The 26,978-nt window shown below is 38.0% G+C and overlaps 1 protein-coding gene across 2 annotated transcripts in view; it reads left to right on the top strand.

Moving 5' to 3' along the window:
* Window positions 1–26,978, top strand: part of TFEC (transcription factor EC) — a 71,884-nt gene that overhangs the window by 39,166 nt on the left and 5,740 nt on the right. Inside the window, exons 4-7 of one of the 2 annotated variants that reach the window (XM_052790560.1) lie at window positions 14,021–14,135; window positions 15,004–15,057; window positions 19,428–19,503; window positions 25,946–26,093. In XM_052790560.1, the coding sequence (XP_052646520.1) occupies window positions 14,021–14,135; window positions 15,004–15,057; window positions 19,428–19,503; window positions 25,946–26,093 (393 nt within the window). Of the gene's footprint in view, window positions 1–14,020; window positions 14,136–15,000; window positions 15,058–19,427; window positions 19,504–25,945; window positions 26,094–26,978 lie in introns of both variants that reach the window. The other variant, XM_052790559.1, reaches the window with a different exon arrangement.

The following is a 26,978-nucleotide window of genomic DNA, read 5'->3' as shown; positions in this document are numbered from 1 at the left end:
TTTCCATTAGAGGTGCATATAGCATTGCTGATCTAGGCAACCCCCTGCTGCATAATCATGAGTATTTTTTATTTAGTGAATACCAATGTCATCTGGCAACCTTTATAAGTGTATAAAATCTGCTAAAGTTCAAAACTATTTTAGAGAAAGGGCTGGAGTAAACATTAACAACCTCATTTGCTTAGGTTGGGTAACTTGAAAAGACTGCATAACATCAATGAAAATGCTTTGTCAATCACATTCTACACTAGATTAGTCTTAAAGTCCAAGGAAGAATCAAAGTTCACCTAAGTATATAAACTCCTGTATAGCACTCCCTGGTATCATTTCCAAGTTTAACGAAAAAGAAAAATGAAGGAGAAGGAACAGTCGGTAGCTATTGAGGAAATAATAGACTCCTCAAAAATAAAACTGGTGAGCAAATATTTTCTTTGTCTTTCTTCAATAGTATAGAGGTGCTAGATAGGAAATTGTGTCTTTCAATTGAGAGAACTAACAATGAAATGCACAAACTGAGAACTCCTCAGGCCTGTTTTCTGCAGCTGGAGGAGTGTTTTGCTATCACTGCCTCTGCTGTTTTGAATGTCATACAGAAGACAGATGAAGGTTTGTTTTCAGTATTTCACACAATATAGTAGTTTGAGGCCGAAATGGGCAGTGTTCAGCTCTCTTGCCTGCTGTAAGTACTCCAAATAGATTGAGTATGAGTGTTTGCAATTTACCTCGTGCCATAGAAAAGGTCTTCATAGCATAGAGCATACAATACTTTGGGTCTGGAGAAGAACTGTGGTCCTCTTTCACATAGCTGCAGCACTCAAAAGCTGTGCAAAATGCCCAAATAGCTCAGCTCCGTCTCTAACAGTGTAACAGCACAATGTCTAATAACCATTCTCTGTTTTGGGGGTAGACCCCTCTGGCTGAAGGGAGCCAGAAGACTCAAGCTTCATGCAACTGGAGTAAATTTTTTCATAACTATGAAATGCAGGAAAAGTTTCTTTTTTCCTCTTTGGTTTTCTCTTTCAGAAAGGTAAATAGATATAAATGGAACTATTACTCTAAAATACACAGTTGTTTGTATGTAAGTACCTCTTAAAACATGGTCTTCATCTCAGAGCTTAACACATGTTGAACAGAGGTAAGACTAAAGGATATGTAAAACAAGTTTCTAGTTCTCCTAATATGCACTCCTCGCTAATTCTAAGCTCCTGTGCAGCAGGATCTGCAAAAAAATTCCTGCTGTTTGGGGCCACCAGGCAGATTCTGTTTTATCCCAAAGCCCTGATGCACAGCCTCTACTGCATATCTCTTGCTGTCTGCATACAGCAATGCAAGACCTGAGGTCCTCAGTAATGACAGATAATAGAGAAGACTACATCAGGCTCCTTGGGGTCTGTAGCATATAGGTTATGATCGCTTCTGGAGCTAAACTTTAGGAATTTCTGTCAATGGCATTTACATAGGTTGAATAAAAGACTTGTGATGTCAGAGGCAACAACAGTGGCTACTTACTTTGCTCTCCAGGCATAGTTAATCTTCTTACTGCACGATAAAACTAACTTGTGGGAAACACAAGGATTTCTTGAAGGCTGTTTTAAGAAATAAAACCCTAAAAGATACAACTGCTTTTCTTAGCACCTCATTCTCCATCAGCCAAGGCCTTCTATGACCTTTACCACATGTGTACAGTGGTTTATGAAGTAGTTAACTATGCATTTATATTTACGCTAGAAATAAACACTTGTGAATATATCAGAAATCAACTGCTACAGAAAGGAATTCCAACCAAAATGAAACTCTGCAAAGTACATATTAATCCATGTGAACACACTAGATCGCAGAAATCAGTAAATACCTTACTGTAATGTATTCAGATACTTAGGTGATACGTGAAATGTAAGAGGACATAATACAAAGCATATAATAAGTATATAAAATATATCATATAAATACTGTGCCGTGGTTTAACCCCAGCCAGCAACTAAACACCACGCAGCCGCTCACTCACTCCCCCCCCACCCCATGGGATGGGGGAGAAAATCGGGAAAAGAAGCAAAACCCCTGGGTTGAGATAAGAACGGTTTAATAGAACAGAAAAGAAGAAACTAATAATGATAATGATAACACTAATAAAATGACAACAGTAATAATGAAAGGATTGGAATGTACAAATGATGCGCAGTGCAATTGCTCACCACCCGCTGACCGACACCCAGCCAGTCCCCCCGAGCGGTGATTCCCCGCCCCCACTTCCCCATTCCTATACTAGATAGGACGTCCCATGGTATGGAATACACCATTGGCCAGTTTGGGTCAGGTGCCCTGGCTGTGTCCTGTGCCAACTTCTTGTGCCCCTCCAGCTTTCTTGCTGGCTGGGCATGAGAAGCTGAAAAATCCTTGACTTTAGTCTAAACACTACTGAGCAACAACTGAAAACATCAGTGTTATCAACATTCTTCGCATACTGAACTCAAAACATAGCACTGTACCAGCTACTAGGAAGACAGTTAACTCTATCCCAGCTGAAACCAGGACATACTGGTAATAGACATGTTAGCACCTATATTTAAAATAAAATGCCCAATATTCTAATCCTTCAAAAAAATCTGGTTTTCACTTGTCCCTCAGTCTCAATGTGTCACTTTTCTTGTGTTTTTGTGCTGACATTTGTTCATTGTTTTTACAGGAAGAATTTGAATGATTTGGTATATGCATTTGCATATGGTAGCCAGAGAAATAGAGGTTGGATGGAACCGTGATTTAGTGCATTAGCTGGTGTTGCTAGTGAAATAATCTTAGTAAAACAGCTAAAGTGGAGCTGTCATTTAATTGTCATCTTTGGGTTTCAGACCCTGGATGTTAGTGGGGCAGTACTGCTGTGACATTTGATTTCCAGCTGCAGGTTGGATGATGACAGTATCACATCACTTGACTTTTGGTCGGTGTCTGTTATGTTAGTGTTCTAACAAGAAAAGCCAAGAACAGCTAAAAACATATAATTAAGAGATGACAGTTGAAAGAACAGAACCCTCTTGCAAAAGGCTGATTCTCCAGAAAATTCCTTTGCTTGGTCATATTTGATCAGACATTTATCTAGACAATGGACTTCTATGTATACGATCAGGGCAGGAATGTACTGTAACTGGGAATATGAACAGAGTTCATTTTTCTCTGATGAATAATGAACCAGCTTGATGATCATTATTTGAAGATAAAAAATGAACCAGTTTTCATGCATAATATATAATGTGTAATATAATATATCTGAACATTAAGTCCTGGTTGAGGAGTGTGTAATTATGAACCATGTTAAAGATAAATATAGAAGGAGATACAATTTGTTCAAAGGAAAACAAGTCTGAAAAGGGAAGCATTTGCTTTTCTGCTGTTCTCTTTAGATAATAAAAAGAGGAACTGGAACATTTGGGTATTAGTTATTACTAAAGACCATCTATTTTCAAATATAAGTATTTTGTTTTGCAATTACAGAAGGACCTAAAACTCTAAAACCGGTATACTACAACTTTTTTGACAGTTGGCAGTGTAAGCACATCCCTACAAAGAAAAAAGATATCACAACTTATGTTATTCAACTTTCTTCAAGCCACACAGCAGTTGCAAAAGAAAGCCAGAGGTTGAACCCCAGTCTTCTGAGTACAGAACTTGGATTGACCCACAAGATTATGCATCCTGTCTGCAGGATTAGGTGAAAAGGCACAATTTACTAAAACACACATTGAAGATACAAGAATTACTCCAGTTTTTCCCTTGTCAAAAACTGGAAACACCCAGTATTCCAGATATTGCTATTTAGAAAATGGATTTGCAATGACTGGGTTATTATACACTTATTGATCAACTCACTATTTGGCCAAATTCAGTGCATATTTTGAAGTTAATCTGCAAACTTCAAAGATTGAAAAAAGTTTTGTTTACCTGTCATGAATAAATAGGAAAGGAATGACAAGGAATTAAGTATGTGTTTTTTATGTTTCGTACCCCGGTAACAAAAATACTGAACAAACTTTTACCTGATGTGTAAAATGAACTGTGGACACAGTTCCAAATTTAGATTTCTACATTTGGAATGCATATATGGGATAATAGTACAAAAACTTTGTAAAATCCCTGCTTTGATTTTTTAATTAAAATGAATAAGCAAGAACCACATTGAAATGGATGGGTGCTAACATGTTTTGTGGCTAAGAAGAAGAAGTAGCCTCATTTTACAAAACTGTTCTTTGAAGTGATGCTATCAATTAGGTTCATGAGAACATGATTTAAGTGGGATATATTTAGGGGTGGGAAAGGATAAAGTATTGTACTAATATTTCACATGTGAACACTTCATTCTAGATGCAGTCTGAGCAAGTACTAATTTTTACCAAGCACCAAAAGAGATTTTTTCTTGCAGATATAGTACTCAACCTTTCAGGTTAGGCAGCTACATAGTTTCTTCTTGGGACCAGTAAAGCAGCACGTATTAGGCTTCCCTGTTTGCGGAGTCTGTAGGTGCAGTACAGGCAATCTGACCACGTGCAATAGGGCCAATGATCCTCAGAACCATCTGTACTGCACAGCTGCTCTGCCATACTTCTGATACTGCAGGAAATACAGGCATGTAGACACACTTGGTGAGTTGCATGTCTGCAGTTATTAACCCTGCAAAAGAGGGTAGCGAAGGAAGTTTCTGCTAGTAGGACTATTCCTGCAGCTTGCTTCCCACTTGCCCTCTTTTTCATGGGCTCTTCTGACCTGGGCAGAATGAAGACCTCTGGTAGAGGCAGTCCGGTCCCGACCTCTGTATTTTCTGGGGGCATCTTCACCCTTCTGATCGTACATTTGGGCTTGTGAATGTGACTGTGAGGAACTACACCCTGAGAGAAATGGTAGCTGGAAATAAGCCTCCACTAACAGGACAGTCCCTCCTGCTGCCTGTTCCCAGGTCCCTCAAGGGAAAGCAGGCTAGCTGATGGATTTTTTTGACCTGTTGGAACAGTCCGGATGCCTTCGGTGAAAAGCTTTTGCTATCCTAGGGTTTAGCAATTTTAGGCAGCTAGAACATGTAAGATGTCCACTCTTTAAAATTGTATATACCCTCCATCACTTCCATGATTAGTGACATCCTTTTGGATTCATGGAGAGCTGTCTGCTACTGGAATTAGTCTTTCTAGCTAGTCCTGCATATCCAGGGTTTATTGATTGTAGCCTTCTTTTATGAATGCATATTAATAAAATGCAATAGAGATTATATAGAAAGCAACTGAACAGGATTCTTTTCAGGTTAAGGGGCAAGCTAAAGAGATGATAAAGATTTTGTTAAAAGAGAAGATATTAATGAAGTGCTCCAAGAATCAATCCTCAGCTTCAGTTTATTTAATATTTTCATTAGTGACCTTGGTACAAAAAATACATTTATGCTGATGAAATTTACTGAGGTAGCAAAAGTAGAAAGTATTGCCAATGCAAAGGAGGATGAGGATATCATAGAGGAAGAATTATATGACTGTGATGACAGAATAGTATAAATGGAAGGAATGTAATAGTACTGAGTGCAAGGTCATTCATTTAAATACTAATAACAGGAATGTCTGCAGTAAGCTGAGAGTTCATTAACTGGAGATGACAGAGAAAGATCTGGTTACATTAGTTGCTCAGAGGATGACTATAAGCCATCAAAATGATGGGACTGCAAAAAGGAGAAAAATATGATCTTAGGATCCATCACGAGAGAGATTTCCGAGAGATTACAAGGAAATATCTACTGCAGAATTCACTGGGTACAAAACTTTTAGAATGCTGTAGACAAATAAAGGTGTCCACCCTTCAGAAAAACTAATTCAAAGCAGGAAAGGTAGAGTGAGGCCTGTTAGGACACATCATAGCATGGGAAGTCTGGCTAAAGAAGCATGGCCTGTTCAAGTTAGCAAACCAAAGGCTTAAGGGAGCTATGGTCACTCACAATAATCACATGGGGATGTTAAACAATGAACTATATAAGTTAAAAGTGACACAAAACCAAAACAAAATTTGTCTAGGAATGGAAATAAAAAGAAAGATTTTCAACAATATTGTGTAATCATTCCACCTTTGGAACGTACTCCAAATAAAAATATTGGAGATGTGAAACTTAATTGATTTAATTGATTTTAGACAGAACATTATTACTTTCTGAAATGGATTACGTGATGGTATGTTAAATGAACCCAATATCCAGGAAATGCTTTCTAGTCCCGACTGGGCATTACCACATTCGGCAGTATTTTTAAATTAAGAAAAATCTAGCTGACTTCAGAAGAGGGTTGGGCTGTTATTTTCTAGCTGTGCAACATTGCCTGTGATAGAGCCACGATCCTTACAGACTTGAGTGTTACTGTAAGACAAACACATCATGCAAAGATTAGCCAAAACGGAAAAATACTTAAATTGTTCGTGATCATGTAAGTGAACATTATCGTGACATAGAGCTGTCTAGGGACTACAGGTGACAGACACAGACAACCTGTATCTGTATATTTTTTATCATATTAAGAATCCTTCTCTTTCATTCCTGGAAGATAAGGAAATGCTCTTTGGTTTAAGTCTTCCTTGAAATTACATGATATTTACCAATAGCTGCCATGCTATGGGATTTGGAATACCACATGATTTCCCTTAATGAGGCAATGTTTTTCCTGGCTTAGTAATGTTCTCCTTTAAAAAAAACCCCATAACTTGGTATTAGAGACTGCAAATTGTGATCACAGCTGTCCATTGCCAGACGTCCATGCGAGTAACGAACCCTTAATATTTGCCACACAATCCTGACTGCATAGCAGTTCAGACCCAAGTATTGAATATAACAAGCTCCTCTGGATGAGGCCTTTACAGTACTTGTCTTGGACACTGCCAGCAAGCACAAGGTCACGGGCCCTTGTGAGGTGCTGCCGAGTGTAGCAGGGAACCATCAGGAGACGTGAGCCGAGTAATAACCGGACACTGATATGGTTAAAGTTGTTCTCCCCTTTAATGCCCAAATAGCGTGCTTATATACCTTGTCAAGCTAAACATCAGCTGTCCACGCGCCAAAAGCTAAAATATAATTGGTTATACTATCTCTGTACACGCGCATAAACATAGGACACAATTGGTTATACTAACTAAAACATGCGAAACTTGTCTCAGCCTAATTGGTCAAGATAAACTGCCGAATTGAGGTTCTTCATGCCAAGTTCCCTTTATCTTGGAATGTGCACCTGTGTTCTTCTAATTGGCATCTTTCTTTTTTTGTCTTCTTGTTTATTCTGTTCAAGGCCTTCTAAAGGCATCTGGAATGCTTTTGCGACCGTTAGCTAAATATGTGTCCGCAACAGCCGAGCTCAAGCCAGACACTACTAGCTCAGGTACTTCAGCTGAAGTTTGCTTTTATAATTAGTCTAAGCTTCAAAGTTGAGCATCTTTCAGGACTGAGCCCCGTGAATGGAAATTCTCATGTTCCAGTCTTTGCACACAGGCATTGAAGATCCCATGACACTCTACACAAAAAGAAGGACGTTAACCCCAGTGTCCTTGCCAAATGTTAACTTCGTTAATTACAGTCTGCTTTCTTTAATTCTCCTTGCAGTTTTAATTAGATATAGTATTATTCTCTTCCTGTACCACATTGTCACTGGTTATTCCCACTTAACCATTTGCTGCGTTAAAGGTTGTTAATCTTTTGTCCAAAGCTGGCTGTATGTCAGAAGCAGGAAAAATGGCTAATTATATACTGCTATTTTTAATATGTGTGTGCTCACCCCTTACGAGCCACTTGCATCTAAATTCTCAGACACACATACATAAATGTGTGTATCATGAAGGGAAAGGTTGGACACTATGTGACTTACCAGGACTTCTCAGAACAACACAGGTGTGAAGCAATATAGCTCATGACACCTGCAGGATAAATAGATTACTTCCTGGGACTTACGAATCTTCATATACAAATGTCTGTGTTTCCACATCTCTAAACTGAAAGAAAGAACGTGCTTTTGACACAGTGTAATCAGCTGGAGTTTTAAAGTGCTTTGGGATTCATCAGGTTTGACAGTGCTATGTAATTGTAAGATTATCATTGTACACATATCATACAATTATGCCATTGCAATGATTTCTACTTTTAGTAAGATTGCACTGGATTTTTGTAAGATTATGTCAATGTATATATTTATCTTGTAATGTAGAACGGGAAGCTACTTGAAGCCTCAGTACTGCAAAAACTTTCCCTGCTTACATGACATTTTAAGAAATAAATTGCATTATGGTGTTTGGAGTTTTAGTGCATATCCAAACAACTAGATGTATTTTGACACACAATTTCTCTAATATATTGTGCTATATATTTTAATTTTGTAATTTAAAAACCAGTTATTTCCCAGATGTCTACATTTCTAAAAGAGCTTCCTGCTTTGACAGACAAAAAAAGTATCTTTCCTCATGTTGTATCAGAATTGGCCAATTTCTATTTTAAGATTATTCTCAGTGTTCAGTAACATTAGCAAGGAAATTCCTTGGGACTTTCCATGCTTGACATCAATGGAGGGCAAATTGAGGTAGAGAGTTTCAACAAAATACTTTGATACATTTTTTACTTTGTATTTTTAAAACTCCCTCATAATCAGAAATGTGAATATTTGTCAAGAAAGATCCAGTATGGTTTGCTTTGTTGTTCTTATGTGATTTTTAAACCAAGAGTTTGTTTGGAAATTTTCATATTAGGAGCACAGTGAGGTTTTGTGAGAAGGCACATGTGGAAAACCTGCAACAGTCACCCCAAGCCTTTCTTTAGAGTCAAGAAGAAACAGAGGTGATTCAGTTCACTCTAAGTGTCCAAGACAGATCAGATTAATCACCCCCTATTTCTTCTCCTGATCCTGAATCCTGACACTGAGAGTTATTCCTCTCACACTAATTCATAGCAGATTTTTCTGTGTGTCACCATTTCTGTAGGAATGAAGTGACTGTCAAAGGCAGTCTAATTTACTGGTGCTTTATACCCACTTTGCCCTACTGTAAGTGTGAAAATGCTGTGCTGGCTAACTGAGAATGAAAACAGTGTGTCATAGGGAGATCACCAATGGCTCTATCCACAAAGAAGCCTCTTACCCATCATAGTGGCCATTACAATATACCTGAGATTTCTACTAAATGCACAGGAAGAAAGAGGCAGTAGATACTGTGATTGGGACAACTGCTTTTGTACTAAGCAGAATCATCCAGACAAATGCTGAAGGGAGACAGCAATCCTAAATCTGGAGGGGTTGTAGGTATGAAGAAAAGAACCTTTTTTTGTATGTCCTTTTTATGGCCAAATGAGTAAACTGTTTATTTTGTTATCCAATCCTTCAGAGCACTGACTGAGATGATGACAGACTTAAGGGGGGTCAAACCTACCATTCTCTATTCCCCAAGAGTACCCTACCTATGGATTATTAAAAATGGTCATATTTGTCACACCTGTGAATGTTTCAATTCGAAAGACAGATTCTGCAGCTCAGAAATTAGTGCTTTCAAAATAGGTGAATGAGTGAGAATTTTGTAGGCTCTCTGTGACAGTGCTGTTGAATAGGGTTATTCTCCGATGTCCAAGTTCTGGAGAATAATTTAGGACAGTTAACATTAGATCAAAGTTTCTCTTTAATGGTGTGGCAGAAAGTGTCACATTTGCTAACTTCCAGTCAACTGGGACCTCCCCAGTTAGCCAGGACTGCTGATAAATGATTGAAAGTGGCTCGGTGAGCACTTCCACCAGCTCCCTCAGTGGGTGGAATCCACCCACCCCTTGGTGGATCCCATCCGGCCCCATAGACCTGTGTGTGTCTATATGGTGTAGCAGACCATTTCCCCTTGGATTATGGGGGCTTCATTCTACTCCCCATCCCTGTCTTCCAGCTCAGGGGGCTGGATACCCCAAGAACAACTGGTCTTTCTATTAAAGACTGAGGCAAAGAAGGCATTACATACCTCAGCCTTTTCCTCATCCTTTGTCACTATGTTTCCCCCTGCATCCAATAAAGGATGGAGATTCTCCTTAGCCCTCCTTTTGATGCTAATGTATTTATAGAAACTTTTTTTACAGTCTTTTACAGCAGTAGCCAGATTAAGTTCTGGTTGGGCTTTGGCCCTTCTAATTTTCTCCCTGCATAACTACATGACATCCTTGTAGTCCTCCTGAGTTGCCTGCCCTTTCTTCCAAAGGTCATAAACTCTCCTTTGTTTCCTTCTTGAGTTCCAGCCAAAGCTCTCTGTTCAGCCAGGCTGGTCTTCTTCCCTGCTGACTCGTCTTTCGGCACATGGGGATGGCCCCCTCCTGCGTCTTTAAGATTTCCTTCTTGAAGAATGTCCAATCTTCCTGGACCTCTTTGCCTTTTGGGACTGCCTCTCAACAGACTCTGTCAACCAGGCTCCTAAACAGGCCAAGCCTGCCCTCTGGAAGTCCAAGGAAGCAGTTCTGCTGACCCCCCTCCTTACTTCTCCGAGAATCGAAAACTATCATTTCATGATCACTATGTCCAAGACAGCCTCCGACCATCACATCACCCACAAGTCCTTCTCTCTTCACAAACAACAGGTCCAGCTGGGCACCTTCCCTAGTTGGCTCCCTCACCAGCTGTGTCAGGAAGTATCTTCCACACACTCCAGGAACCTCCCGGACTGTTTCCTCTCCGCTGTATTGTATTTCCAGCAGACATCTGCTAAGTTGAAGTCCCCATGAGAACAAGGGCTAGTGATTGTGAGACTTCCGCCAGCTGCTTATAGAATATTTCATCTGCCTCTTCATCCTGGTTGGGTGGTCTATAGCAGACTCCCACCATACCTGCCTTGCTGGCCTTCCCCCTGATTCTTACCCATAAACACTCAACTGTATTGTCACCATCATTAAGCTCTGGACAGACAAAACATTCCGTAACATACAGGGCTACCCCACCACCTCTCCATCCTTGCCTATCACTTCTGGATTAACACATGTGAATCATTTGAATTAGTGAATTTATAATATTGTAGCCATCAGTAGATGAATGACTTGGGTTTGGATTTCATTTTCATCATCTCCACATGGAGTTATGACTCTCTTTCCCTAATGACTGAGAAAAATTGCCAAATGACGAGGGGAAAAATTCTGGACACCGTCTGTGTGAAACAAAGATGATATGGGACATCAGGGAAAATATTTCATGCCTTTCACACCTCGATGGAAGTAGTGCAGCCAGACATAGACCATGGACAGATACTCACTTGCAGCCCCGGCTGTGTGGGATGACACTGCCCCAGCAGTTCTGCTGATGGAAGGAGGCATATGAACTCATATCACTCCAGACAATGGCAGCTGTTTTAGATAGAAGTACTTTCATCAACTGTGTTACCAAATTCAGCTGAAATGTCTACCTGTGGTTTTAAGTTGAGTTTACTCACCCCCTTTTGAACCCTCACACAATTCTGAACTTTCAGGTGTGTTGGTATTATTTTTTCATTACCAGCTAAGTTAGCCATTCATGACCTTTTCTCTTGGATTTGGGCCTTATCATTTGAATTCACACTTTTGAGAATAGACTATAAAAATTTAACTATATTTTGAGGATGAAGTTGAACCACTGTTTGAAAATTAGAAGTAATCCTTTATGTATCATCTCAGGTGTTTGTGTCAAACTGTAGTTTACAGTTGTGATTTTTTCATTAATGGTATTGATAACCTTATAAATTAAAAAGATTACCACCAGTTTCATGCAAGTTATTGACCTCATGTACACAGCTATGTGAAATATATAAAATATGATAGTTATGCATTTCTCATTTGTTAGATTATTTATTAGATTATATTATATTCCGTGGTTACTATTTCCTAGAATTTCACAAAAACGGTAGCCTAAACCATATAACAGCCTTATCCAAAGTCCACTGGAGTAAGTGTAGGAGTCACATTGACTCTCAATTTTTTATATCATTCTGTTTTCATATCATTTCAATAAGCAAAATTCTTTTACATGAATGTAGGAAGTAATTAAATATGTGTCTAGAGCTAATATGAGTTCACTCTTGTAATATAGTTATACTAGCCCTGGAACAAAGAAAATGTGAAGGTAAAGCTGCAGTGAATGCTGTAATACTTGTCAGTTTACCACTCTGGAATGAAACAAAGGTGCTTAACGGGCAAATGCGCTTAGCATTCAAATCCTGCATATTAAACATAGCTTGTTCTTGAGTAATACTCAACTGAATTCCAAACATTCTTTTAAAAAATATTTTCATTGAGAGATCAAATATGTAAGCAGATTTTCAAAACTGACTTGCTGTTGTGATTTCTAATGGTATTTAAGAGTTGTCAGTTCTCCTAAGTAATAAACCTCTACTTTAAAAATGAGCGTGCTATTTATGTGTATTCAGAAAGAATCCTGATTCCTTCATTTCATTGTAGGTTATACAACTGGGAGAATTTAACACAAATTAGGTTCTCAGATAATTTAGTAAAGTTACTAGTTAATTTAGTAAAATCATTATTTGAAAATAAAACATTTAAAATTTCAGATTTAATATAAAATATAGCAAGCACTGCCATGGAACAATTTCAGACTGAGCACGTCATTGGGAAAGTGCCTCCATTCAAAATAGCTTGTGGTGAGGCTCACAGTCTCTACAAGAAAAGAAATGATCAGAGCCTAAAAAAAGCTAGTTCCCAGCAGACCTATGGTTGGTGTCTCAATGAGCTGCCTGAAAAACTCCAGGGTGTTTCAGGATCCATGGGTGCAGGGCAGAACTGTAAAAACATGTTTTCTTGTCTATGAAAAACAAGTTTCTTAAATAACTCCTTATTTCCTTTCATGCTTTTCTGTCTCAAAGTCAGTAGTTTTACCCACAATTTTCCTCACTTTTTTTCACCCACTTTTTCCTCCTTTTTTTTTTTCTCCTTTCTTCTTGGCCAGGTGGACCCAAACTCAATTTCTGAGTCCTTGTGTGTTGGTGGCAAAAGAAAGAAAAATGTCAGCACAAACTTTGTATGCATGATAAAATGAAAAAAAATATGCTGCTCTCATTGCCTTAGAAGGCAATAGGAATACAAATCTTTTGTTGTGAATCTGGACTTGGACTCTTTTTATACAGCTGTTTTCACATGAACGTACAGAAATATATAAGATAATCATCAATGCTGAAAGGTTGGTTATATGGTCATAGAAACTAAGCAAAACCTGAAATGTTCTTTACTAAACTTTTACACATTTTACAGTTATTTCAGATATGTAAAATTACTCAAGTAAAAGTAATATTTGGGTAATTATCTGGAATCCATAGAAATATACTTTAGCCTTACTTCTCTTTAAGTGCATTCTATGGGTTTATTTAAATAATGTTATATTACATTTTAGAAGGTAACAAGGGTAATGGTATACATTATCGTATATGTTATACATGTTAAAACCATTAGGCTATCTGGTTTATCCTGACAACAGCACAGTTTCTTTCCTTAAAGCATATTCTTTGATGTTCTGTCCACTCTAATTTTAACTATTGCATCTATATGGGTCACTGAATCTTTATACTGCTAAACCAGGTGCAGTATGAAGTACCAATTCAGAATTTAGTGATGTGGTTAAAAAATCACTGGGGAGTAGGTCAAAACCAGCAAGGTTGTTTTTACTTTCAACCTAATTCATGTTTGAAATGCAGTTGTGGTAATCCTGTTACTGGAAAATATGCTATAGAAGTAATCGAAAAACAGACACTGGGAACCATATCCTGCCATCACTCTGCATCTGAAATCCACACAAAGGGCACTTAGAAAGCTGCTTGTGGAACAGTGGCAGACTGTGATGCTTCATTTTCAATTTTACTTAATACTACATAAAGGTAAGCTTTACCTTTAGACACATGTACACAACTACTTCTAAAGAACACCAGACTCATATTCAAAAAAGATTGCTCTTTGTATTTATGTTTTTTTAATCTTTTAAGTCTTTAACTTATTTTAATATTTTTTTTTCCTTATTCTTCTTTCCTCCCCCTACCCCTCAAGCTATCTAGCAGCATTTTGGATATATATAACAGTGACCAGGGAATGGCACCAGCTAATATGGGTCTCACAAATGCTTCCTGCCCAGCTAATCTACCAGTAAAAAGGGAACTCACAGGTAAAAGAACTCTCAGATTTTAGTATTTTATAATTGCAGAAGTGATGGTGTTTCTCTTAAAAGTTGAATAAATCTTGCCCATGAATAGATGTCTATAATTAAATTCCTGAGCATTTTGCAGTTTGTAGTTTCATTTAAGGAAAGGAACAAAGACCAAGGAGAAATGTTTTCTTTCTGTTCTCCTCTTTAGCAATTCAGAAACCATATTTGCCCCCTGTTTTTTATGGACATCTTGCTTCTAATAAACCTAATTATTTTAGGAAACATAGTGGATTCTTCCACATGTTGGCTCCTGATCAATGGTATAAATAAATTATCATCCATTAAATTTGTTCCAGGGTAGAACAAATGGTTCTTTTAAAACCTTACAATAAGGCTATTCAAGGTAAATCCATATTAGTGGATTAACAACTTTAAAAGTTACATTCAATTAATCCAAAGAATGCCAACAACCATGTACAGTTTATTAGTGTCACTCAGAGGAAACAGTGAGTTTGTTCAATATCTTACAAATCTGATTAACTCTTGCATTATGGGATATACAAATCCACGCGCATTAGTGTATTGTAAGTTTTATCCTGATGTAAAATACAGCAAATTGGAGAAAAATACCCCTCCATGACATTTCTATGTTCTTAAATGAAAAATGTGCAATAAAAAAATCTTAAGGAATCTGCCAGACTAGCTCAAAATTTAGTACTGGTAGAATATAGATTTGCTTATGATCTTATTTAATAATAAAAAGAGTAATGAAGTAAAAAGACTAGAAGGCTGCTCTTTGTGACAAGAGGCCATTTTGAAAAGGTGAAAGAAGTACTGGAATTGCAACTTAAGGACTGTTTTAGTAAATGTTACTTTCTGTCAGAAGCAGATACACGAGCAATGGCAAAGGAAAGACAAAAAAAGGATAACCACAATCTCAGTAAGTATATGTTCATCTTCCATCTCATTAAATGGAATGTATGGGGAATGCAAAAATAATATACATTAGCTACCACATCTCTGTTCTTCTAGATTAGCATCTTACCAGGGTAATCAAATTGAACTCAGTCTGCAAAATCAGCTAGCCACAGAGCTTTCTTCCCTGAACTTAATGTCTTTCACTTTTGTCTTTCAAAATACTTTGCATATTGTAATGAATTTCTTTTCATTCCATCTCCTGCTACTATGTTTTTATTCTACAGTTGTACATGTATCCTGCACACTTTACTTGATGTTGTCTCTAAGAATTACAGTGGAAAACAGACAAGAAAGGAGGCAGATGATGAAAAAACTAACAGTGAAAATACAGTCTTCATACCTTACTTCCTGAAGCACCCAAGCGAGAGGCTATATCTATGGGTGATGGGAAGGAAAAAAAAAATTACAGAGGGTATCAGACAACTTCTAAACACTAGTTAAGCACTTAAAGTTGTGGAAATTGTGTGTCACAAAAGGACATCAGGGCAGGACTGGGTGAGACTCACAGTGCTCTGACTCTGCTCTGATACAGAACCCCCTAACCTTTGAAGGCTGGGTTACACTTCTGTCTCCTTTATGGACAGCAATGCAGCCATGTACGGATGTTAGGCATTTCAGTTCTAGCGGAACGGTCAATTTAGGCTTAGAACATAGTAAAATTCATAGTGCAGTGTCTAAATATTAAATTTATAAAAATAAACAACAATTTGGTTTGTCAAGAATAGAAAGAAAAAAACAGTTTTTATTGCTGAAAGATTGCCTATAAAATTAGGCAATTTTTCCCTTTAAAGAGTAATTTGAAACAAAACCCCTAAAGGATTCTTTCTGGAAAGTGTTGAATATAGCAATTAGATTTTCCAGTTCTCCTTTCCACTTTTTCCAGCAGAAATAGTCTGGCAGTTGGACTCAGTGATCCTTATGAGTCCCTTCCAACTTGAGATATTCTATGATTCTATGAATTTAAACCCAAATTGGTAATTAGTTAAGAGCTGCTATTTATATCTTTGTTGTCTTATTTATATCTTGGTTCTCTGGCTATTCTGGTAATCTTAGAGGGATTTATGGCTTTACCTGCATGAAATTATACCTGGAAGTATACATACACCTGTACAATATGCTAGCAACCACCATGGACAACTTTCTACTACTTAGACTTTCCAGAAGGCATCCGTTTTTCTGTCTGTACGTTTTTGTGGATTACAGACAGACCATGTGTATTTTTAGGCCTGTTGCTAGCACATCTTCTCTGAAGTGCCAATGTAGCTGCTGCCTGTCTTGCTTGGGTAGGAATGGGGAATTTTTGCTGGACTAGGAAAGGTGGTGGGTAGGAGTTGTCTGGAACTGCAAGGGGAAAGACAGGCACATGCATACATTGGGGATGCCAGGTCTTACTGTTGCCTCCATTGGTTATTTTGGCTCTGAGTTTATCCTTCCTGAACACAGAAGACATGTCTGAGAACTGTCCCTCACCCCTGGCAACTGAGCTGAAGGCTGAATGCCAGGATGATAGCATGCAGACATGTGACATCTCTTCTGGTTTGGCTCCAAGTGTATACTTCAGAGCCTCTCTGGCAATAGCTCTACTATCTGATGGCTTGGACATATTAATGCATTACATATAAAGGCTTTATTAGTGTGATTTACTCTTTTATGAGTACCTTTTTTTTAGAGATAGTCTGAAAAATCAGGTTTCAAAACTTGCAGAGAATTATACAAACATTCATGTTTCAGGTTGAATTAAGGTCCAGATTTTACAGAAATGTTCTTGTACCTTCTCATACCAAGGAGGAACTAGAAAAAAGATCTTTCTGAAAGGTTAGATCCTCAATGAAACCATGAAAAGGGATTTAGATTTAAGAAATAGAACCCCTTCTTCATGTAACAGCAAGAGTTTAAACCATTACTAAATGTATTTTGTTGGGCATTTTTGGTTTTTGTTTTCCAGACAAAGAATTAAAGGTGTAATACTTGTTTGTTATACGGTCAACCTGTTCACATAGTTTGAAAAATAATTTTCTAGTTTGTCTTTGGTATAATTTGATACTTGAAATATTATTGATAACTCAGGATACCACTGGACTGTAATAGACGTAAATCAGGAAAGCTCTATTGAAACATGTTTCCAAGCTTCAAAATTTCCCCCCTAATTCATATTGGAAGTTTCTTTTCAGGAAAAACTACAAAAACAGAAAGAAAAAGAATTCTGTAAGTGTCCACTTGTAAAGAAAATTTTTTCTTTGCCTTGTTTTATTGCCAACATTTAGTTGACTACTTTTTGATGAGTATCTTGCAGAGCTTTTCCACAGTGTAAATATTAATCAAACAGCAGCTATTATGCCATATGACTGTATAGTTAATGCATATTCTTTAACTCCATTTGCCCTGCCATTATTTTGCCAACATAACTGAAATACATCTTTTAAATTGTTCGGTTGCTATGTGCTTTTGTACACTGTGTTCTCTTACGAGATCCAGCACGTTCATGCCAATGGAATGCAAGGGGTCACTTAACAGTACACTCAGGAGAATTATAACCCTGTCTCCTGAATATGTGAATCATGACTACAAAACCTGAGATGCTTTAATCTGTTGAGTCAAATTCCTGTTTCTAGAAAGAATAGACAAGTTAGTACGTCTCACCGAGGCAAAGCACTTCATCAGGGTAAATAATAACACCTAGGGAGCTCCCTGAGCTGGAATCAGCTAGAGAGGAAATAACCGACAGCTGCACAAACCTAAGAGCCTCACACAGACAGGAAGAAAAAACACCTTTATGTGTTGGAAGAAGTAAAGAACTAAAAGTGATCTACGTGGTGGGACTGAAGTGGAAGCAATATGCTCGTATGACTGTGAGAAGGTTGAAGTCAGCTTAGGAAGACCCACCAGGCTGCCCTTGGCTTTACACTTCTAATTTAGCTCTACTGGGCTTGCCGTACTTATATTCAAAATTAGGACATCAAACTTTTAGTGCACATCTCCATACATGGATGAGGGGAGCATGTATCCATTCTGCCCATGTTCCAGGCTGGCCGGGTCTGTTCTGACAGAGTACAGAGGCTTTAGTATATTGAGCCCAAGGTAAGGTCTTCCAAGAAGCGAGGGATAAGACAAACAGCAAAATGCAATCCTAGTGATGGACCGAAGCTGAATCCTGTCCATTCACTGAGGTTTGGATTGAGTTAAAGTACAACGTGGAAGGAGTGGACAAAAGTGTGAGGTCACGCCAGTAGAACATCACTGCTGGTCTCTGACACTGACCAGTACCACAATGGGGCTACGTTCTCGCTGAATATACTTTCTATGTCACAATTATATACAAGAAACTCCCTAAAGCAACTAGATGTCCTTTGGGCCTATCCACTAGAAAATGTGAAGTTTCTACGTGTAAAAGTAACTGGCGAAAAACTGGTGAGGAAGCAGAGGAGAATTCTCTGTAAATTAGTGAAATGGGAGGCAGAAAGATGACAGAGCCTTTTGTACAGAGAAGGATCACACACGCCAGTTTGGATAGTGGTACAATGCCGATAAAGTGGACTGAGAGCACAGAGAGGGGGAACTAATTTTAAGAGGCTTATCTTCTCCTTTTTCATTTCTAACTAAACTACAAGTAAACCAAGATACCATATCTATTTTTTCTTAGGAGAAGCATAAATTTAAACACAGAAAATTTTTTTGTATTGTTTAAATTATGTTTTTCTTCATCTTCTGTGTGTTTTAAAAGTTATTGTAAACACATCTGTGCTGTCTATCACCAAAGGAAACAGATGTGCTGGGGATGAAGTGTTTCTGGGACACAATCTTTCTCTGTTTCAGTGAGACAATATGGTTGCCCTTATGTCCTCTCTGTGGTTTGCAGTGCTGATAGCTGTAGATAAGGGATAGTGAAGCTGTTAACTGTGATCTGTAGCAGGAGTTCTGCCCAAATATGAAATGTTGGATGAGTTGTCTTGTGTCCCTGTTGAAGTCATCAACAAAACTCCACTAAGCTGAAAACTCTGTTGTGTGGGAGCAGGGTGGAGAAATAATATAGAAACATCAGAAAAAAAGAAGTGTTAGCTCAGTTTAGACAATATGTGACTATTTCATTATCTAGGAGTCTAGCCGTAAATGGGGGAGGAACCTACAGGTAGGGTAAGATACAGAGATGGTACTAATCATGGAGTTTGTCCTGAGAGTAAGTCAGAGTCAGGTAAGGGATCATGTTGGGACTTCTATTTGAGGAAGAAATTTTCTGTACATCGACTGACTCATTTTTAACTAATTAAAATGTTTTATGTTGAATTTCTTCAAGAATATTTCACCATAAAAACAGTAACTGTTTCTTTTTAACAGTTGAGAGAAGAAGAAGGTATAATATTAATTACCGAATCAAGGAGCTTGGCACACTCATCCCCAAGTCTAATGATCCGTGAGTTCAACAGTCTTTCCTATAATAATGTTTATCGTTTAAATACAGGAAAAAAAAGACAGTTGCATATACTAGCTATAGGATTGAGTAATGGCATACAAAATCTTCCATGCCGGGTCACTGGCTCAGATTAGGCTGTTAAAGTAACAAACCTTTGACAGAGGAAACCTTTTGGTGGCTGTTGGGAAAACTTACGTGAAAGGATAATAAAATGAAAGCAGTTCCAGGATGTTTAAGAGAGACTGCCACATCAGGGGAAAAAAACAAAAACCAAACAAAACCAAAAAAAAGATAAGGCAAACAACAGACAGTCCAGCTCTCTGTCCCTGGGAACAATTGTGTGGTGTCTCTGGAGAAGGAGTGATGTTTTCAGCCCTTGCCATGGGCCCTCTAGTGGGATAAAACAAAATGCATGTTGTCACTGTCTGCCCTTTGCCTAAGAAAAAAAAATATCAGCTTAAGATTCTGTAGACTGAGCATTTTTTGAAAGTCCTCCAGTCAGTGCAGGGAAAACAGTCCTAAAATGCAAGGATAAAAATAATAACTGCTATAATAATATCATTTTATACTAATACATATACTGACAGTAACAGAAATGCATATTTCTTAAACTATACCTGCATTCCCTTAAAGCTTTTATTTGTCATCAATATGAAAAAAAGCTGCCTCGGTAGGAAAGCCTGTTGCAGGATTAGCAATAACAATTCAGTGTGATATTTAGTGCTGAACTTTAGCCTTAGATTTCTCATGTCACTCAGGGAAGCCTTAAGACCGTGCGCTAGCATGATTGTGACTCATATAAAATTGATTATACAGATTTTCTCTTTATCATTTGCATGTCAATACAGACCTGCATGATACTTCAAATGAAAACATCTATTGATATTTCAGCCTTTTTTTTTTTCCTTAGGACTAAGAAATTTTTGATTATATTAAGGATTTCTATAACAATGTAAAGCTGTGTGAGACTTACATAAGTACAAGGTTGGCATAACAAGCCACTTGGAGTGAAACCACCAGAGAGAAAGTTAACGTACCGCATCCATTTTAGAGAATTCATGAACTCGTCTCCTTCTACAGCATCCACCCAAGATTAAATAAATGGGCACGTTCTTGTTATTAATAAAGAATTAGGTATTACAGCTGAGTTAAAATAAGAAGTGCTTTAAGTACCTAAATAAAGTTTTGGCCGCATGTGATCTGTTGCAAACACAGACTGGTAGAAGGGTTTTAATTTTGCTGGTGCATCTCTCAGTATTCAAGACCTTTTGGGCAAATAATTGAAAGATTTCTCAGAAAAACAGTGGATGGCACTGTTGGTTTGCAGCTATAAAGCAATAATGGAAGCAAGTTATACTCAGTTAGAAATGGGCATGAGGTACAAATTCCAGTTGTGATTTTTGATGGCCTACAGAGGTGTTTCAGTTACATGTTTTGGTCTGGAATCAGGCTTAGTTTATGAACTTACTCAAAACATTTATACCTAGAGCAAGCACTTAAGCTCTTCATGAAATGAATGACCTGGACCTGTAATTTTGCTCCAGTAAGTGAATGATTTTACCCACAGATTTTGGTGGTGTCGCTTGATGAAAAAAATTCAGGTATAGATCCTGAAGAAATAGCCTTTTCTTGTGTTAGTCTGCAAACCCATGACTGAGTTCAACAGTGTGACAGCCCCAAAGTGGCTTATGTTTACAAAAGCACGAGGTGAACTTAAGTGTTTCAGGTTCTGAGGACTGCTGTCTTCAAAAGGCTGGTAATCAGTACTCCTTCTGAAAATAGGCCTATTTAAAAGGTTTCAAGTTGTTGTTAAAAAAAAAAGAAGCATCAAAAGGTGCAGGACGCTTTTGAAAAACTAGGTTGTAACACAGCGTTGCTATAGCTTGGTGCCAGGCTAAATTAATCCAAAGTGTAAACACATTTTTTTTTAATATATTTGTAGGTGGAAAAACATAATTTGACCATGTTGTTTTGTTGGCTGAGCAGGTCAAAATTATTATTTCTTTCTGGTATGGTCCTGTGTTGACAAATCATAACTCAGTGTCCTTACCCTCTCTTTCAGTTCTTGCTTTTTCCTTCATAACAGCTTACTGTGCCCCCAATCTGCCCCCTTCTTCTTTGAAAGAAGGAGATGTATCATCTCTTACAATACTTTATCTGTAACATTTTATCACACATAGCATTTTCACCTCATATATTGATTTTAGAAGATTCTTCTTATAGTGGGAATTTAGCTGTAAATGGAGAAACCTTACTGATGCTTGGACTAATGACAGTGAAGCAAATCAGCCTTTGCATTGAAGAGCAAATACTACTATAACTAAGCCATTGTGGTTAGCATGCCTGTCCCAGATGGCTTGCTTCAAGAAGATTACATTCAGACTCAGGAACAGAAAAGGACATTTTTGATGCTATTTGGAAACCTTTTATGATTTATATTTCTTAGAAGTGGTGTGTGGGGTTTTTATTTCACTTTTGTTTTGTTAGTTATATAGTGAACTTGTTTGGCTCCTGCAGAGCTTCCGCAGGGACTTTCTTTTGACTGGCTTAAACCCCTATTCTTTTCACTTCTTTTTTTTTAATTTAATGATGAAAAGTGTGGATTACATTGCTTAAATGAATGGGTGTTTAAAGTTCACTTCATCAGCATTAGAAAATGGAGATAAGTATAAATTGCAAAGAACTTTGACTCTTTTGTTTCATTTTCAATGCTTAGATATCCAAGTGGTAGATGATTCAGAATGCAAAACAGTTATACAGAATAATTCAAAAATAGAATTTAAAAAAGGCCCAAAATACCCAGTCATATTTAGCTGAAAAACTCATAACCTGTTCCTTTAACTATACCTACCTTTCCATTCATGGTTCCTTTGTGTTCAGCCTTTCAGAATCCACCTTTTATGTGTGATGGAGTCTGGAAATGCCTATGCAAGAACTGTTTTATGGTAGTCGGACTAGAATTGTCAGAGATACTAAGAAGAAAAAATCTTTCCTTTAAGAATTCTAGTCATTCTACAGAACTGGGGTGTTAAGAGAACCACTGAGGATTTGGGCAGAAGCAGTGGGTTGCTCTCACTCTCTCCTCTCTGCATCTGCGTGTGCCTGACCTTCTCTCTGTTGTCTGTGGACAGACCTGCTAGCAGCCAGCACGGCCACGTTTCTTGTAAAGGAAAAACTTTCGTACACTCATGCTATTATAAAGTGGAAACTTGCTGCCTCTTTCAGGAGAATAGACTTTGTGATTGTGCAGGTCATCAAAACAAGTGCAAAGTCCTTCAAAGTATTTCTCTGAGCAAGCATAGTTCACAGCTAATTTCTCAGAAATAGGGAAAGAAATGGTCTGCAAACATAGTTTCAACATCACAGATGTATTTGTTATTAGTAACTGCTCTGTGGCTGGCAAACTCTGTGGCTATCGCCCTCTCCCAAACTCTGTTTGCGTTAATTAGTTTTAATCTAAGATGATCAGATGCTCTCAACCTTCCTAGAGGAGTTTGAATCTCGGAATTAGACCTCCAGTGAAGATTTATTTCAACCTATGAGAAAAAATATCACTACCATATACGTAAAAATTCAAACTACCAAAGCAAAATGAACTAAAAGTAAACAATATCACAAAGGTTGTCAATTATGTGTAACATGAATGAATTTAATCACAAAAAGATTCCAAATACAGTCATGAATATATAGCTTATTCATATGTCAATCAGAAAAACTAACCAAAAATATTTGGTTTTGAATTTGTAATATTTTATAACTGACATGAAATTGTTTGTGAAATCACTATGAAATATTTGCCAAATATGTGATACATGCATATTTTTCTCCTGCTGTTACATGTCTTAATTGTTTCCATTTTGCCAGCTATGGATTAATTTCTCATTTCATAGTGCTACATTTTTATGTTCAGACCATCAGTCCAAAACTGACTTAGTTTTGTCTTGATTACATGCTAGGAAGAGGTGACACCCCTTGCCTAGGCAGATTGTGTTTCTCCAGAGTTTATGCTATATATATATATATAGCACTTTTCAAAGTTGCCATGAAAATGTCCTAAATCAGTCGTTTTCACTTGAAATTAACCAAAACCCTACTGTAATTCTGAGCTACACATAGCACATGTAGTTCATATCTGAGATGGCAGTGGAGAGTCCCAGTCTGAAACGTTGCTGTCCTCCTAGCTTTAGCTGCTCCTATTTATTCAGGAGTGCTCTGGTGCAGACAGACAGGCACCTCGCTGCCTTTCAAACTCCACGGCAATCCAGGTGTAAATAGGGACCTCTCAGTATTTCACCAACTTTCCAAAGAGGTCTGAAGAAAACAAGATTATAATGTGGTGATGGCAGTCAAAGATTTGTCCAGAAAACAAGCATTATGTGTACTAAAAACTTCCTTAACCTTTGAACATAGGTATCCCACACGTGAGGAGGAAGTCCTCTCCTGGGAGGGAGTCCATGAGATGCTGGCAGGAAAATGTTCTGTCCTCCCACCTGGGCAAGAAGTACAGGGAGAGGAACGAGGAGACAGAGGGACTGCCAAGAGGTGAATCAGCTGTCATGAGGGAGACAGGTTCTGCTCTTGGCTCCCAGTCCCACGTCTGCTTTAGTTTTTTTGACCAGGGATTGTCTAAACGAAAATACATACCCACTTCAGCAAGCAGCCTCTGATGTTTTGGCTTTGCAGACAGCAGGTCTGAGGCAACAATTATTTTCTTTCTGACATCCTCACCTTCTAATCCCGAAAGCTGTACATTCCTGGCTCACATCGCTGAGATGAGGGGGGTCCCAGAGTGCTGGAGTCCCATGGTTTGTGTGCTGCCCAGAGAGGTCAGAGATGTGGATTTGAGCTCTCTCTGATCAAAAAGCTGGTTCTCCCAAATCTCTAGTAAATGATCTAAATTCTAGGATATGGTTAAACACTGTGATGCTTTATCACAAATAATTTTGCATATTCTTCTGAGCATCTTTAAAGCTATCAACTCCATAAGGTTTTATCCCCAGTACAGTGTGTCAGGAAAGGCCAGGTGGTCTGGGTCCCTAAATCCTGTACCTGCTTGGCTTTTGCCCTATACATTCAGTAGAAAGACAACTGCCTTGGTGGAAGCATCTAAGCATGCTTTGCCTTGGGGCAAGGGTGCAAGGTTCCTTAGACACTTAGACAGGCTGAATGTAAAGCATAGACACTTCTGCAACAAATCCACTCCAGATCACAGTTTTACTCACCACAGGTAAGCATGTGAGTGGGAGCGAGTCTCACTAACTAAAGCAACCAAGGAATAATGGAAGGTGATGATTGCCTGGAATATAATTTATATTTCTTTTTGACTCTATAAATGCCAGTGTATAAGTATATGTATTTGGAATAGGTACTAAAAAAAAAAATAAATGCACTAAGGTTGTTGCTTGTCACTCCCAGCCGCAGATTCTTACTGGTTTAAATAGCTTTTTCCTTCTCAGGGTTGTTTTGTAGGACCAGAACCTCTGCCAATCTTCTGCTTGGTCTAAGCCATCTTGCATTGAAGCGGATAGTTTGGATAAACCCTTTTGTCTATATATTTAATGCAGTGGGCCCACCCTGTAACATAAACCTTATTAGAAATTAAACATTTTCAACAAATTTAATTCTTGTCCCAAGGCCTTCAAGACCTTACATAAAGGAATACATGGAAAATTGATAAATGGGTACATGAAAGTCCTTGAACAGATGCATTTGAACAAGTCTATTGTTGTTAGTATGACTGCTTGTAAGATGGAAGTTAAACCATGATTTCCTGAATGATGGACAGGTTTAATCTTGTTTTTTGCAAGGCTTTTATTTTGAGTTGGGGTCTGCATGTAGCTGTGGATTTTAACTTGGTTTATATTGTTTCAAGATTTTTGAACGGGATTTTTGTCATTCCATAGCCATTATGGTTATGAAAGTGTGATTTGTCCGGTCTACCATCAATGAGGAGTGGCATTCAGCACAGACCATTTTTTTCTCAACAAGCATAAAAGCAACCTCATTAGTAAGTCAGGTAAAAGGAGTAGTATATTCAAAATGATCTTTAAAAATTTAGGCTTAAGTCCTCAGTAATGTATATTTCCTAGTTCATTAATGCAGAAATACTGCACATAGATTTTAATCTTAGAGTTAATAATAAAAGCAATTTTCACTAAAAATATAAAAACTGTAATGGTAGAATCATGATATTGCATTTAGCTCTCCCACAAAAAGTCACTTTATTACTTTCTTTTGACACTTATTTTCATTCTGGGATTAATTTTACTATATAAGGGCTTCTTAACTATTCTATTAAAATTTCCATTCAGAAGCAATAATATCTAAGAGTGAATAATAGTCATGTAAATCATTATTTCATATTAATGTAAAAGATTTTGTAAGTTCTTATGAATTCTGCTGACATGCACAATTGTGAAAAGGTTATCTCTACATTCTGCAGTGATATGCGCTGGAACAAAGGAACTATTTTAAAAGCATCAGTGGAGTACATCAAGTGGCTACAAAAAGAACAACAGAGAGCCAGAGAATTAGAACACAGGCAGAAGAAATTAGAGCATGCTAACAGAAGGCTTGTACTCCGAATTCAGGTTTGTATAAGAGCGTCTCCGTGAACTACAAAGCTTTCTCAGTACTTATCCCTCATCAAATTTTATTAATCTATATCAGTTTTCCCCAAATAGCATTTATTAAAAATGAATTGAGTTTCCCTATTTATCGCTGTGTATATTGGGGAGGATGTATTTTTTAGATTTCTAGGAAATTCCTTTGATAATTAGACGTTACATAAAGGAATACATGCAAAGTTAATAAAGTATTTGTACAAACAGTTTCCTTATGTATGTATTAGAGCCAGAGAAAGACAAAAAAGGAAGCAAAAAAAAGTATATCCCTGTGTCCCGATCCAATGTCGGGGAAGGTTTCAATATGATCCCAAGAGCAAGATTAAGGCACAAAGGAGGTCAAATGCCGTATACCCAAAAGAGTTTTTATTATCAAAAGTATCAAAAGTAGAAAATAGTAGCGATAGGATAGAATGGAAGAAAAGGCAGAAATCAAGCAAGCAGTCGGGATAGAGTTGCAAGGATAGTCACCACCATGGATCCAGTGGCGTCCCGTTGGTCCTCAGTCTTCAATTCTTCGGTGGTGGGTGCACACCACGGCTTGTCTCCACGGTGTTTTATAGGGCATAGTTTGATGATGCATGCACATACGTACTGTTCACGCACTGTTCACGCGCTGCAGGTTTCGTCTATCATACGACCTTCGCGTCATCAACACCAGAAACCAGTATCTTTTCTCAAAGATTACAGTTTCCATGAGAATGGTAGTCTCCACATTCCTGCATGCTTCGTCGACTCCAGCCCGTTTCCTCCCCTGGATGCCTCAGTGGCCTGGTAATCATCCTTATGGACAGAGGAGTGTCCTGCTTAGGCCATCTCAGAGACAAAGGGCTTGAGATAAACAGTTCACAA

Source organism: Harpia harpyja, chromosome 6, assembly GCF_026419915.1.
Source record: "Harpia harpyja isolate bHarHar1 chromosome 6, bHarHar1 primary haplotype, whole genome shotgun sequence".
Lineage (NCBI taxonomy): Eukaryota > Metazoa > Chordata > Aves > Accipitriformes > Accipitridae > Harpia > Harpia harpyja.
The sequence above is the reverse complement of the archived record's forward strand: the minus strand, read 5'-3'. Positions and strand labels throughout refer to the sequence as shown.